Source organism: Physella acuta, unplaced genomic scaffold (assembly GCF_028476545.2).
Source record: "Physella acuta isolate Inbredline_101_S28 unplaced genomic scaffold, ASM2847654v3 ptg000667l, whole genome shotgun sequence".
Classification (NCBI taxonomy): domain Eukaryota; kingdom Metazoa; phylum Mollusca; class Gastropoda; family Physidae; genus Physella; species Physella acuta.
The window spans coordinates 9,926-24,525 of NW_026732186.1; the positions used below are offsets into that span (position 1 = coordinate 9,926).

The 14,600-nt window shown below is 39.0% G+C and overlaps 1 protein-coding gene across 1 annotated transcript; it reads right to left on the reverse strand.

The window, feature by feature from the left end:
- Positions 1-2,489: 2,489 nt before the first annotated feature.
- Positions 2,490-14,056, reverse strand: LOC131948971 (universal stress protein Slr1101). The gene is made up of 4 exons (XM_059310719.1): positions 13,870-14,056; positions 5,323-5,403; positions 4,644-4,750; positions 2,490-4,101 (listed from the first exon to the last, which is right to left on the reverse strand). Exons 1-4 carry the CDS (start codon positions 13,934-13,936, stop codon positions 3,892-3,894), a joined length of 465 nt encoding a protein of 154 aa, XP_059166702.1. The 5' UTR covers positions 13,937-14,056; the 3' UTR covers positions 2,490-3,891.
- Positions 14,057-14,600: the final 544 nt, after the last annotated feature.

Consider the following 14,600-nt stretch of genomic DNA (forward strand, 5'->3'; position numbering starts at 1 on the left):
CTAAGGATACGGAGTGCTATTAAAATCGATACCTGAATAGAATAAGGGGTATCCTCCAGCGTATAGGCAGTAGTAAAAGTTGGGCACCCCCAGATAGCCAGCGGCTACCTGAGTGCAAGGGATACGTTGATTGCCCTTCCTACAGTGGGGCTACTTATTAAAAGAGTAAACTGCAACAGGGGCGCCCCCGGATTACGGGTAACACAGGAGCACCCTACGGTGGCCTCTACGTTCGATGATTCAACCGAACCAGGGGTAGCACATCATGAAACAAATTGTAGATATGCCCATTGGGTCAGTAGCTTAGCCATCCTTAGTATCTAACATACAGAAGCAGCTAAACTAGATCTCAAGGAACTTATTATTTATTTTACAAAATATTGAGAAGAAACAGATCTAAAAAAAATCACGAGCAGTTTTTTTTTTAAATTGTGTTATTGGCGTAACAAGGTTGGGTGTTCCCCTACGCGTTTACCAAAGATGTCACTTATCTTTTATTATTTTAGCAGAATCCAATATAATGTTTCAATTAATTTGACAATGTTTTGTCATGGTGTCACGCCTAAATGTCGTCAGCCGTTATAGGCCGCACCTCTGCCACCGCATGCGACCCTGATGTGTTTGCTTACTTAATAAACAAATTAACGGTAAGCCTGTAACAATTTTACAAAACTACGGGGTTGTAGGCCTACATCTATCTATCTATATATATAATTCTCCTCTTCGAGCCGTTAGAAAACAAGCTGCAAACGCTCTCCCTACCTCCCCACCCCTACATGGTTTTAGTGAGCTGTGTTCACTCTAAATGTTTACAAGCAGAGCCAACGATTTTAAACGTAGGGGGGGGGGGGAAGGAAGGGGGGAGGGGGGGGGGGAAGGAAGGGGGGGGGTTATGGTCCTTAACGAGCTACTTATAGTGTTTTAAAGAAATATTTTCAGTGTCAGCGTTGGTACTGTCGAATTCACAAATTATGAATTATTGAAAATTAGAAACAACTAAATAGCGGCGTATGTTATGCCGCGGGCCGGCTCGTAATAATATAATATAAATAAAAAATCAGGATGTATAAAACACAAAATGTTCAGAATATTTATATTTTTGTGAAGGGGCCCGAAAATCCTAGCTACGCCACTGACGTCTACGTGATAATTTCGTGGTCTCTTTAATGTAGTGCTCACTGTCTTCTAGTCGCCCCCCCCCCCCCAGTAATCACGTAGTCGTGACTCAAGCTGGGCTGACGTTTGCGTGATCTGTTTATGAATGACGCACGTGATCAGTGGCGTCACTAGGTCGAGGGTCACCCAATACTGAGGGTCACGCCACTTCTATCCAAACATTTACCACCTTGTTTCATTCCTACTTTTATAATTGTTTTAATTTACGTTTTTTTCTCGATTTGCCATCCCACCCTAAATGGTGTCTCCCGGCGCGGCCACGACCCCACCTCGGGACGCCACTGCACACAGTTAACACAAAGGGCATTTTCGACGTTTCACCACATCCCCATATACCGTTAAGTTCCATAGAGCACACCCACAATAGGATATACCATCCAGATCCACCACACCCACAATAGGATATACCATTATACTATCCAGATCCATCACACCCACAATATGATATACTTTTACTACCCACAAACACCACCCCTCTCAACACACACACAATAATGAAAAGGTTTGTTAGGAAACCGTTTAATATATCATTGCTAACAAAATTTTAAAAATACCCCCATATACTGCAATATAATGAAAAGACAATCCCACACATCATAATCTCCCAAATCCTTCATATTGTTACTAATATGTTACTTATAGGTTTATAACTTATGTAGAGGATCCTAAGTAATGTAGTATAGTTAAACTAATTACTCCTTATACTAATTTATACGCAAATTGCTTGTTTTAAACTTGAAACATTTTTACCCAGTCTTGCAATCTAGATTGTATCACAATATTTGCCTGAAGGATACACCTTTTCACACCCCTCCTCCCCCACACACACGTCCTGTGTCAGTAACTGGAACAGCACACACACCAAACGGGCACCAAGGGTGTGCGCAGTGACGTCAGGGGTGAGCAGGATACGCTGGACAGGAAAAATGACGTCATCCAAGGCGTCAAGCCAAAAGCTCAACCATTTTAGAGCAAAGTCCAATGAAAGAACGCGCGTGTCTGATCGAAGTTTAGACTGTAGGCGAGATGTTGAACGGGGGAGAAGAAAAATTAAGTGCCATCTTTCAGCATACTATGATTTAAATCAAACATTCTTCTCAAATGTGCTCTCAATTTACATCAGTTTACATATCTACATAACAAAGATGAAATGGCCTGACGAGTTAGCCATGAGATGAAGGAAGCATCTACCTAAAGTCTAAAGTAAACTTTTTCTACCAAAAGGGTGATTAACTACATAGCTGTCACACATTGCCCCCCCCCCCTCCCTCAATACAGATATTATTGGAACACATACAACAAACAAAAAACCATATATATAAAACATCTTTATTGTCAAAATATAATTAAAACAAGAAAAGACAATCACCAATAACAAAAGCTAGAGATAGTACTACTGTCTGAATAAATCATAGTTAAGTGGACCATGGACACACCAGCGCTTAGCGGTGACTGGACACACGAGTCACGTGACAGGATGGACACACGAGCCACGTGACAGGCTGGACACACGAGTCACGTGACAGGGTGGACACACGAGTCACGTGACAGGGTGGACACACGAGCCACAGTGAACACACCAGTCACGTGACGGCGAACACACCCCAGCCAAACAATGGCGATGAGGACACATGAAGGAATGCTATAAATACATGAGAAACTATTTGATAGATGGTTCAAGCCAACCCAAGCTTGTCTGGTTGATGATGTACTGTTGTGTTGTTCCCAGTGGACACTGTCCACTCAACCAGGTCTCTGGACAACTCAAAGCTTGCCTGGCTAACGTGGTAGGAATGTTAACATGGCTGGTTCAGTCTCACACATAGCAACCCACCTGAGACACATGTCTCACACTTTGCGAGCCATCAATCCACAGGCGACCCACATACTAAACAGCTAAAGTGTGCAACTATTTCCCCCACTAAGAAAATGTCCTTTAGAAATGACTAGAAAAAAACCTATATAAATATAACAGAGGTACAACTGCTTGGAATAGTGACTCAAGCTTAAAGCACCAGACACAGCTTGTACACATCTCTGGAGAAAGGCCTTATTTAAACAGTGAATTCTGATTTTGTAAACTTCTGATACTAGTTTATCAGCATAAATATATGCAACACCCATCAAATACCACATACGCAGTGACAACATACTGACCACAAACACTAATCACCATTGCAATAGTTTGTGAAACAATTTCTTACACCATAATGTTGTAAACAAAACATGTAAACAATATCTGCTGGATGGCCTATTAGGCTGGTTAGATAAAAATTTTAATTAAAAATTGGTCGGGCTTTTTAAATTTTATTTTAGAATAAGTATTTAGAAAATGGTGTATTAAGGCACTTATCTTTCTTAAATAGCTATGGTAAAATATCTATTGCTAATTAGCTATGGTAAAATAGCTATGGCTAAACAGCTATGGTTAAATAGCTATAGTAAAATAGCTATGGTTAAATAGCTATGGTAAAATAGCTATGGTAAAATAGTTTTGGTTAAACAGCTATGGTTAAACAGCTATAGTTGAACTAGTCTGATCTAGTTGCACACAACACAAGGTGTGCAACATAAAGGAAATCTTCGTCCAGCCTTGAATCACCCTAAACGTGAAACATCTGAAAAAATAAACACTTGTATCAGCAAATAAAAACTGTTGACAATCAACTTGCTCCCAACTGCTGCGGTCACATGACCAGTCACATGACCAGTGACCTAGTGCTTGTGGACGTCTGGGTGCTTGCAGACCAGGACGGGGATGTGGGCGTGGTGCATGACGTAATCGCTGACGCTGCCTATCAGGGTGCGCCTGATGGTGCCCATGCCCCGGGAGCCGATGACGATCAGATGTGCCTTCTCTTCATTCGCCACCTTGACAATGACCTCCCCTGGGGTGCCGCCCACACTCTTGACTTTACCCCCAATCTGAGGAAAGTGAAATAACACAATTTCATACAAGCAGACACATAGCTATCAGTTTGACAGGTAAGTCACAGAAACTTTTAAGCAGATTTCAATAAACATTACTTTAGCTGTCAGACAATAATCTCTGTCTTATCATTTCATTTTTATTCAAACAAAAATAAAATAGTAAAAGGGGAACTTACCCCTGCTACCAGAGAAAGGGGAACTTACCCCTGCTACCAGAGAAAGGGGAACTTACCCCAGCTGCTACCAGAGAAAGGGGAACTTACCCCAGCTGCTACCAGAGAAAGGGGAACTTACCCCAGCTGCTACCAGAGAAAGGGGAACTTACCCCAACTGCTACCAGAGAAGGGGGAACTTACCCCAGCTGCTACCAGAGAAAGGGGAACTTACCCCTGCTGCTACCAGTGAAAGGGGAACTTACCCCTGCTGCTACCAGTGAAAGGGGAACTTACCCCTGCTACCAGAGAATGGGGAAACTACCCTTGTTGCTACCAGTGAAAGGGGAACTTACCCCTGCTACCAGTGAAAGGGGAACTTACCCCTGCTGCCTTGAGCTTCTGCCCCAACTGTTCCAGAAATCCTTTTATTCTTTTCTCTTCCTCCTGCAGTAAGTCAGTGACTACACTCACATCAGTCATCACCATAGCTGTGGGGGAATGTGGGAAATTTTAACACACATTAGTCATCATCATGTGACCATTATGTGTGTTGTTTGACCTGTATATGTGCTGTGTTATGTGTGTTGTATGTGACCTGTATGTGTGTTGTGTATGACATGTAGGTGTGCTGTGTTGTATGTAACCTGTATGTGCTTTGTCGTATGTCTTTGTGACCTGTATGTGTGATGTGTTGTTTGTGACCTGTGTTATATGTCGCCTGGGTTGCGTGACCTGTGTGTTGTATGTGACCTGTATTTGTGTTGTGCTGTATGTGACCTGTATGTGTGCTGTATGTGACCTGTATGTGTGCTGTATGTGACCTGTATTTGTGTTGTGCTGTATGTGACCTGTATGTGTGCTGTATGTGACCTGTATGTGTGCTGTATGTGACCTGTATGTGTGCTGTATGTGACCTGTATGTGTGCTGTATGTGACCTGTATGTGTGCTGTATGTGACCTGTATGTGTGCTGTATGTGACCTGTATGTGTGCTGTATGTGACCTGTATGTGTGCTGTGTTGTATGTGACCCTCACGTGTGCTCTACAAGAATTAACTCACGTGACTGGATGACGGTGTGGTACTCAGGAACATACAACAGGACGACATGATCGTGTGGTTTGTAGACATTCTTCATGTAGACTGTGGAAAAAATATTTAAAATGGTAACTAAGGAAGCTTTAACTATCGTTTGTATACATTCTTCATGTAGACTGTGGAAAAACATGTAACTAAGGTAACTAAGGAAGCTTTAACTATCGTTTGTATACATTCTTCATGTAGACTGTGGAAAAAATATTTAAAATGGTAACTAAGGAAGCTTTAACTATCGTTTGTATACATTCTTCATGTAGACTGTGGAAAAACATGTAACTAAGGTAACTAAGGAAGCTTTAACTATCGTTTGTATACATTCTTCATGTAGACTGTGAGAAAACATTTAAAACGGTAACTAAGAAGCTTTAACTATCGTTTGTATACATTCTTCATGTAGACTGTTAGAAAACATTTAAAACGGTAACTAAGGACGCTTTAACTATCGTTTGTATACATTCTTCATGTAGACTGTGAGAAAAACATTTAAAATGGTAACTAAGGACGCTTTAACTATCGTTTGTATACATTCTTCATGTAGACTGTGGAAAAACATTTAAAATGGTAACTAAGGACGCTTTAACCATTACATAACTTTGTCGGCATTCGAGAAAAACATCAAATCACCCCAACAGGTTTTTTTCTAAAAAAGACATCTTTAGGCACAGTAAACATTATACGATTGATTCGAAAAAACACTCGTGATCAGTACATTAAACACTAAAAGACTTCAAAGAAAAACTCATAATCAATACAAATAGGCAGATAAGGTCTTGTGTAGTGGGTGGGGGAACACACGGGTGACGCCTTGTGTGGGGAGGGGAACACACGGGTGACGCCTTGTGTGGGGGTGGGGGAGCACACATGGCTCACTGCTGATCTGCTTGACACCATCTTGTTCACTGGGGCATGACGATCGTCAACGTTTTTCTTTCATTACGTCACGCACACTATGTTTAAAATGCTTATAAAATCCACACGTGAAATGGGTTCTGTAAATGGATGGGTCCATTTCTAGGGACGTTACCCCAATAAACTGACACCATAATTTTAGGGACGTCATCCCAATAAACTGACACCATTTTAGGGACGTCACCCCAATAAACTGACAATATAATTTTAAGGAAGTCACCCATAAACGACACCATTTTAGGGACGTTACCCCGATAAACTGACACCATAATTTTAGGGACGTTACACCAATAAACTGACACCATAATTTTAGGGACGTCACCCCAATAAACTGACACCATAATTTTAGGGACGTCACCCCAATAAACTGAGTTATTTGATGGAAGTTTCGAGCCGCTACTTGACCAACTCTGTCCTCGTGTGAAGAATGGGGCCAACACAGCTGATAACGACGACCAAACTGGCAACACATGTCCCAGAATAGCAATCACGTGACACAAGGCGTACGAGCGTGGCGAAAACAGCAGGCGATACAAAGTACAATACACGCAGTCAAGGCTGTTAGGCTTCAGATACATGGGATATACTCAGATACTGGCAGATCAATACAGCTAACTGATGTCTTAAGCTGAATCCTAGAGATGTCACCTACAGATGTCAGCTAGAAATGTCACCTACAGCTGTCATACCTACAAACCTAAGAAGCGCACTGTGAACGGAATAACGAAAAAATAAAAAACAGCACTGAAGAAAATGTCAAGAAGACTATACTAGGAGACAATAAGATAAAACAACCGGTCGAAATGGGGGAGTAGTGTAACGATAGACTGAACTAATTATCCTCAGCTGTAGGGTCAAAGTCATCCACCGGTCAATTGATTACGCCACAGGGTAATCAATCAGAGATGTTGGTGACGGACGCGTACATAAGGCGAGTACTTGAGGTGGTCAAACATGCACTGACCAAGGTCAGTACATGCAGCACGCACGCACCAGATGCAATAACGTGTGTCACCGTATGTGCATTCAGCCAAGATCAAATGTCAAGGTCAGTCTTGACCGTGGTCAGCTGTATCATGTTGACCACAAGTCGCTGTGTTCAACAACAGATGGTTCTAACAGATGTTTAAACACTGACCATGTTGAGATATGATACCCCATGTTGACCACAACAACAGATGGTTCTAACAGATGTTTAAACACTGACCATGTTGAGATATGATACCCCATGATAAAGATGAGAGCCGGATAAGGGAAGATATAAATAGCCTAAAATAGAACAGAGCCTTTTGAAGAGTGTCTACAAATATACACGTTGGTAAATTTGGTTATATATATATATATATATATATATATATATATATATATATATATATATATATATATATATATATGTGTGTGTGTGTGTGTGTGTGTCAATGGAGTATTTGCATATCTATCTCGAAATAAAAGAATATTTTAGAACCTGAGTATTTGCATATCTTTATCTGGGTGTTTACACTCGTTGATGTAGGGTGGATCACGTGATGATGGCGTTACGTCACGCACCCAATTGTCTGGGTGACATGGAGGGTGCATGAACCGCACAGCTCACTCGTGGTGTCACTGCACGGACCTGCTGCCTGCACTCAGGGCAGGGTGGTACACTCGATATGCACCGAGACAGATGTCATGCAACACACATATAGGTCTATACACTCGACATGCACCGTATGTGACAGATGTCATACAACACAAATAGACGTCTGTTCAACAGGTTACCTTAAATAGTGAACCAATCACAATCACACTACCAAAACTGACAACCCAACCACCAAAACTAACAACCACACCATCAACATGTAGATGTGACAACCCCATAACCACCGTATATATGTTACAACCACACCATCAACATGTAGATGTGACAACCACACCACCATGTACTCCACAAAAACACTTAAAAGACAGAAGATATAAGACCAAACCGACAGATAGCAACTCTGTTATCGCGTGAAGATTTAACAGCAATTGTTTACTTTTGATCTGGCAGCTATGCTAGAGGGTGGAGAGGACTTAGTTTGCGTGCTACCTAATGTAAGGTTATAGAGGGTGGATATGACTTTGCGTGCTACCTAATGAATAGTCAACTGGCAGCCACCATTGAAAAGACAACATTAGTTAAATGCTAGTCTAAGCACGCGAGCGGTCTCCTACATGTCTAACACGTTATCGCATTGTTGGTATTGAGGTCAAAGGCCGAAGTGGAGTCGTGTGACGTTTGAATTAAAACAGTGGCTTGTCCTTACGTGTGGTTTACCTACCGTCCGTTAACCACTGGACAGTAGGGCCATCATTGTAATGTAGAAACCACTGGGCAGTAGGGCCATCATTTTAATGTCAGCACATGCTGTAAAAACCACTGGGCAGTAGGGCCATCATTTTAATGTCAGCACATGCTTATAAACCACTGGACAGTCCAATATCAGCACATGTATAAACCACTGGACAGTCCAATATCAGCACATGTATAAACCACTGGACAGTCCAATATCAGCACATGTATAAACCACTGGACAGTCCAATATCAGCACATGTATAAACCACTGGACAGTCCAATATCAGCACATGTATAAACCACTGGACAGTCCAATATCAGCACATGTATAAACCACTGGACAGTCCAATATCAGCACATGTATAAACCACTGGACAGTCCAATATCAGCACATGTATAAACCACTGGACAGTCCAATATCAGAACATGTATAAACCACTGGACAGTCCAATATCAGCACATGTATAAACCACTGGACAGTCCAATATCAGCACATGTATAAACCACTGGACAGTCCAATATCAGCACATGTATAAACCACTGGACAGTCCAATATCAGCACATGTATAAACCACTGGACAGTCCAATATCAGCACATGTATAAACCACTGGACAGTCCAATATCAGCACATGTATAAACCACTGGACAGTCCAATATCAGCACATGTATAAACCACTGGACAGTCCAATATCAGCACATGTATAAACCACTGGACAGTCCAATGTATTCTAGACACAGCTGATCCTATAACCCTATTGAACATTGCAGGGTCAGACAACAGTGGAAGTCTTGCATAATGTCACATCATTTGATTGCTTGTGCCTCCCCTCCCCCACCCACCCAATTAGCCCAACTTTACCCCTACTGAGGTGACGTAGCTTTGATGATGTGACGTAAGTTAACCGACTTAGTCTAGCCAGAGCGTGAAGAAAATCCTGTGTCAGACCAACGACCTCCAGAGAAATGAAGTCAGTGTCACAGAAAGTTTGCCAGGTGGCCATGTACTGTCTGGAGGTTATGGGGGGGGGGGGGGACGACGACACATTATCATAAGGTGCAGGTGTAAGCAGATCATTATAATAAGGTTCTGGTGTAAACAACTCATGATAACAATGTTTATGTATTGATGAAAAGAATCAAATGGGCAAAAACTGAAGTGATTGAAACACACACTAATGCCACATAAAAAACAAACGAGTATATATGTATTTTAGCATCTTACATACTTGTAACCATTTGTTTGATTTACAATAGCTTCATTATTTGAAATTGAGTAAGTGAACATTAAATGAACCCAAAGGAGCAGCAATAAAAAAAATATCACTGTTTACACAAGTTTTCAAGGTTTTACCCCAAATTGTCATCACTGTTGTTGGGTTTTCAAGTTTTCAAGGTCTTACAGTAATTGAACATTTGAATGAACCCCAGGAGTAGCAAATAACAAATTGTCATCACTGTTGTTGGGTGATAAAGTTTTCAAGGTCTTACAGTAATTGAACATTTGAATGAACCACAGGAGTAGCAAATAACAAAATGTCATCACTGTTGTTGGGTGATAAAGGTAAACATCACCATTAACATGATCCTTGAAATATGGATTGTAAAGTTGTAATGTTGGATGTGTTTCGTGTAACCCCCCCCCCCCATTACAATCTACAAACTTTACACACATGAAGTGGGATTTAATATTTTTTTAGCAATGAATACAACTCAGAGGATTTATGTGTCAATTATCTATCCATCAAATTAACTCTACTAGAAAGTTAAATGAGATTTCTCACAAAGTAATTTTCAGCATCTCGGGGTAATATAAAAGTTATTTAAATATGATTGACCTCTACTATCAGGACATAGAATTTATGGCTCAGCAACAAAACATTTTTATTGATGTACAGTCTACACAGCTGCTGACCTGGTTATCTACCCTTTTATTGGCCGGTGAAAACATCAGGGTTATCTACCATTTTAGTGGTTGGTTAAAACATCAGGGTTATCTACCATTTGGTGAAACATCAGGGTTATCTACCATTTGGTGAAAACATCAGGGTTATCTACCATTTGGTGAAAACATCAGGGTTACCTACCATTTGGTGAATACATTATTGGGAGAATATAGGTACAAGTCAATGTTAAGCTGGCATCAATAACTTGTTAGAATTGCCATTTTAAACACAATCTCATCAGGTATGGTATCCTACTTAAGATAAGTTAAATAGATGTCAGATTTATGCTAAGCAACATACTGTTATCCTGCTCAAGCTGAGTTGGTGATAAATCTTGTCAAAGGATTACTGCATACTCAGCAGATTCATGTACACAACAGGTGTACACTATTATCAGACACAGGGAGATAATCTTTACCCAATCTTCACCAATCGAACATTATCTTCCTTATAAGAAATAAACTCTCCTGACAGTTTGAGAGATAAGAAAAGTCCCTGAGACAAATTTTTGTTTTAAATTTTGTTTAACAATACCAACATGAAAACTGTAATACATGTGAACTTTTTCTTTTAGTTCTGCTCATTCTTGTGAAACCTTGTTCTACCTTACATAATTGCAAGGACATTTCTCAACTATTAGAACTGCAGAAAGATGACAACGCACAAATATGTTTAACCTTAACTCACTCTATCTGATATGAAATTGATGGTCATGCCCTACACTTGTTTCAAAATTTAAAATATGTACAAGCATACACATGGTAAACGAGCTTGACCTGAAATAGTTTCACTTCATTAAAACAGTCACATTGCTAGCTCAGTATTGTCATGACCTAGATTTCATGCTGTAGACTATACATTACTGTCAGTGCAACCTGTGATCTACAAAAAAAAACTGACTCCTGCTGATAAATGAACGCAGGCTCTACCACCCTGTTTAATTAAACATAAATAATAGAAACAGCTATGGATGAATTCATGTGACAAAAAAGAACTTAAAGTCAGCATACATAGTCAATCTACAATTGAAATTACAAAAATATTAAAGGATGCAAATGAGGTTATTTTTAGACCAGACTGTGAGGCTAGGGTTAGTATTGATAAAGTTGAAACACTAGCAAACCAATACCAGTTCTGAATGTGATTAGAAAAATACCCTGGCTGCAATAGACTGAGGTATACACAGTAATTTTTTAATAGAATAAACTGTATTAGTATTTTTCCCTCCAGTGCCAGTGTATACCTATGATGGACAGAGATATTACTTTGTGTTGGTGTACTTCTAAGTTCCATATCACAGTACTGCCATATTCACTTGGACTCTTCCCAAAAAAATCATTTCATTACAGATCTCTAGATTTAAGACTGTTAATTTATTACAGGGCTTATTTAAATTTATTAACTGTAGTTTAGTAGGCCTATTACAGTTTATAACTGTATTAGAAGGGCCATTCATTACATGTTGAGTGATTAATAGTACTGATTAGGTAGACCTACAGTAGCTAGACAATCACATATGATTAGGACAGGGGCCTCTACTCTATATAGATCTAGATCTTGTTAAAACTAGGCCCTTATTAGCTTGGGGTTGGAAGCCTTATTTATTTAAATTTATTAAATTAGACTCTAAATTGTATATATTTTATTAAGGCTTAGGCTGCTATTTTATAATTAAAATTTTATTTAATAGGGACTGCAATAGTATGCAATAGACCTTTGGGGTCATCCATAAATGACGTCATGCTTTTTTACCTCCCCCTCCTCCCCTCCGTCACATTCACCCTACAACCCCCCTCCAAATTGCAGTTGAATATTTTTTTAAACATCGATATTTTTCTAAAATCTTGTCTGAACTCTGTCAATGTCAAAATAGAGTATTTTAATCAATTCCTATTATAATTTATTAAAACAGTTTTCTAAAATGCGAAATAAGGTCTACAATTCGTTTTCTACCATTGCTGTTTTTATAATGCAAAAGTGTGACACCACACCATCTGAACCCCCCCCCCCCCCATCACACACTGTCACAACCCCCCTCCCCCCTACGAGTATGACGTCATTTATGGACAACCCCTTTGTAGTTTGTAGTGTTAGGCCTTAAATTACTTAAATAATAATAAAAAATAGGGGCCTACTAATAATTAATTATTAATAATTGACGATTGTTTAATTTTTAGGCTTACTACTACTCTACTACACTACTAAAGAGTAAAAAGAGTAACTAGAGTCTAGATTCTATCTAGATCTAGATCTAGATGATCTAGTTACTAGATCTAGCTACTACTGCTACTAGATTTAGACTTAGAGTATGTAATAAATGTATGTATGATTGTATGTGTATGTATAGTAGATTTTCTTAGTAAATTTGAAATGTACTCAATTTTCAACTTAAACATGACAACTAAATAAAAAACGTCCATACTTTATCCACTAGGCACTAATTTTGGGAATTTGCAAGTTTTAGACTAAATTATTGAATTTTAAATTTTTTGGTCACTCACAGCTATGGTATGAGGGATCCATCCATGACAACCTGCTTAAAAGCTGAAGGGTTTAACTTTTTAATTGACCGTGAAATAGATCTAATTTTTTTTTACAAGAGAGTTCCTAAAAGTAGAATTGGCCCGTCTATCGTCGGGATATATTTATAGAGGGAAAAAATTTAAGAGAATGTCATCAGAAAAGAATTTTAAAAAAGACAAGACAGAAGTGATGTTTGAATTCTTTTATTTCTTTAATTTTATAACATTTTTTATTGTACAAAAGAGCAAAATAAAAAACCATGCCAGGTAAACGTATCCATTCAAATAGCGGTCACGTGGTAAAAAAAAATAAAAAAATTTGGTTGTCATTTTTTGGACACATCTTATAAAAAAAAGTGTTGAAGATATTTGATTTATTTTTTCATAGAATGATAAAACTAATAATGCTTTACTTTGGAAATCAATTTTGTGATATGGAGATCTATATTTAAAAAGTTATATTATTTTGAATGACACCGACTTTAAATTTAGCCTACATTCTCCAAAGCAATTTTTGAAAATGCTTTTCTGGCATATTTCGACTTGCCACCTATAGCATGTTTTTATAACGTGAAAACCTGCCATTTTGCTCGTGGTAAACACTTTTAAAAGTAATTCCAAGGAGGTCCCTGGAACTAAGTCGAAAAACTCGCCGGAAGTCATGGTCCGATCCTAACGCCATGTTCTGGTTAGCAACCAATGACGCTTTCAAGTTAGTGAGCCTCGCTAATGTATAGACATGACATCATGACACAGAGTTATAGAGTCTAGAGTCTAGACTAGATCTTGTGAATCTAGTGGGCCTATGAGTCTACTTACATTGAAAGCAATCATCTGAATGGTGACTTTCATCCATTGCAATAACAACGTTTCTTGCTTCACCCATTTTAATGTGCACAACTTATATCAAGGCCAACGTATTGATGAAAAATGCGCAGAACCTATTTATAAGTTCAATGTTTACCAACTGCGCTTGCGACAAAGCAGGCCAAATTTTATATACGAAGCTCTTATCTGGATGGCCAGGTACACGTACACACGATGGGTCAAATCTAAAAACCAAACATGATGAAGGCGGTATTTAGATCAAGTTTTAACGGGGTGGGGGGGGGGGGGGGTTTGCATATCATGTAAATTATAAGAAATATTTTAAAACTTATAGGGTGTATGGACAATTTCTAAACCTAGAATTTTTTTTTTAAATGTACAAGCTACCATGGTCTTCCTATTATGTGAATAATCAGAGTTTGCATTGATACAAAGGAAATATTGGTTTAAGTTTAATGAGTTTTTATAGTATTTCTAAAGAGAATACTTTGCATTTATTTCATTTATAATTTTTTAAAATTGAAATACCTTTAGAGCCCAATGTGACTACTTCTGTGATTTCCCCAGACTTCAATCAAACAATTCACTAGTCACAAGCACAGGTCGTCAAAAAATAAAAATGCCAGACCAACTCACCCAAATTGTTTTTAATGTGAAAATTAACATTATGCTACTAACATTTCCTTAAATCTATATTTTGTTGATGCTGATATCCTATGATA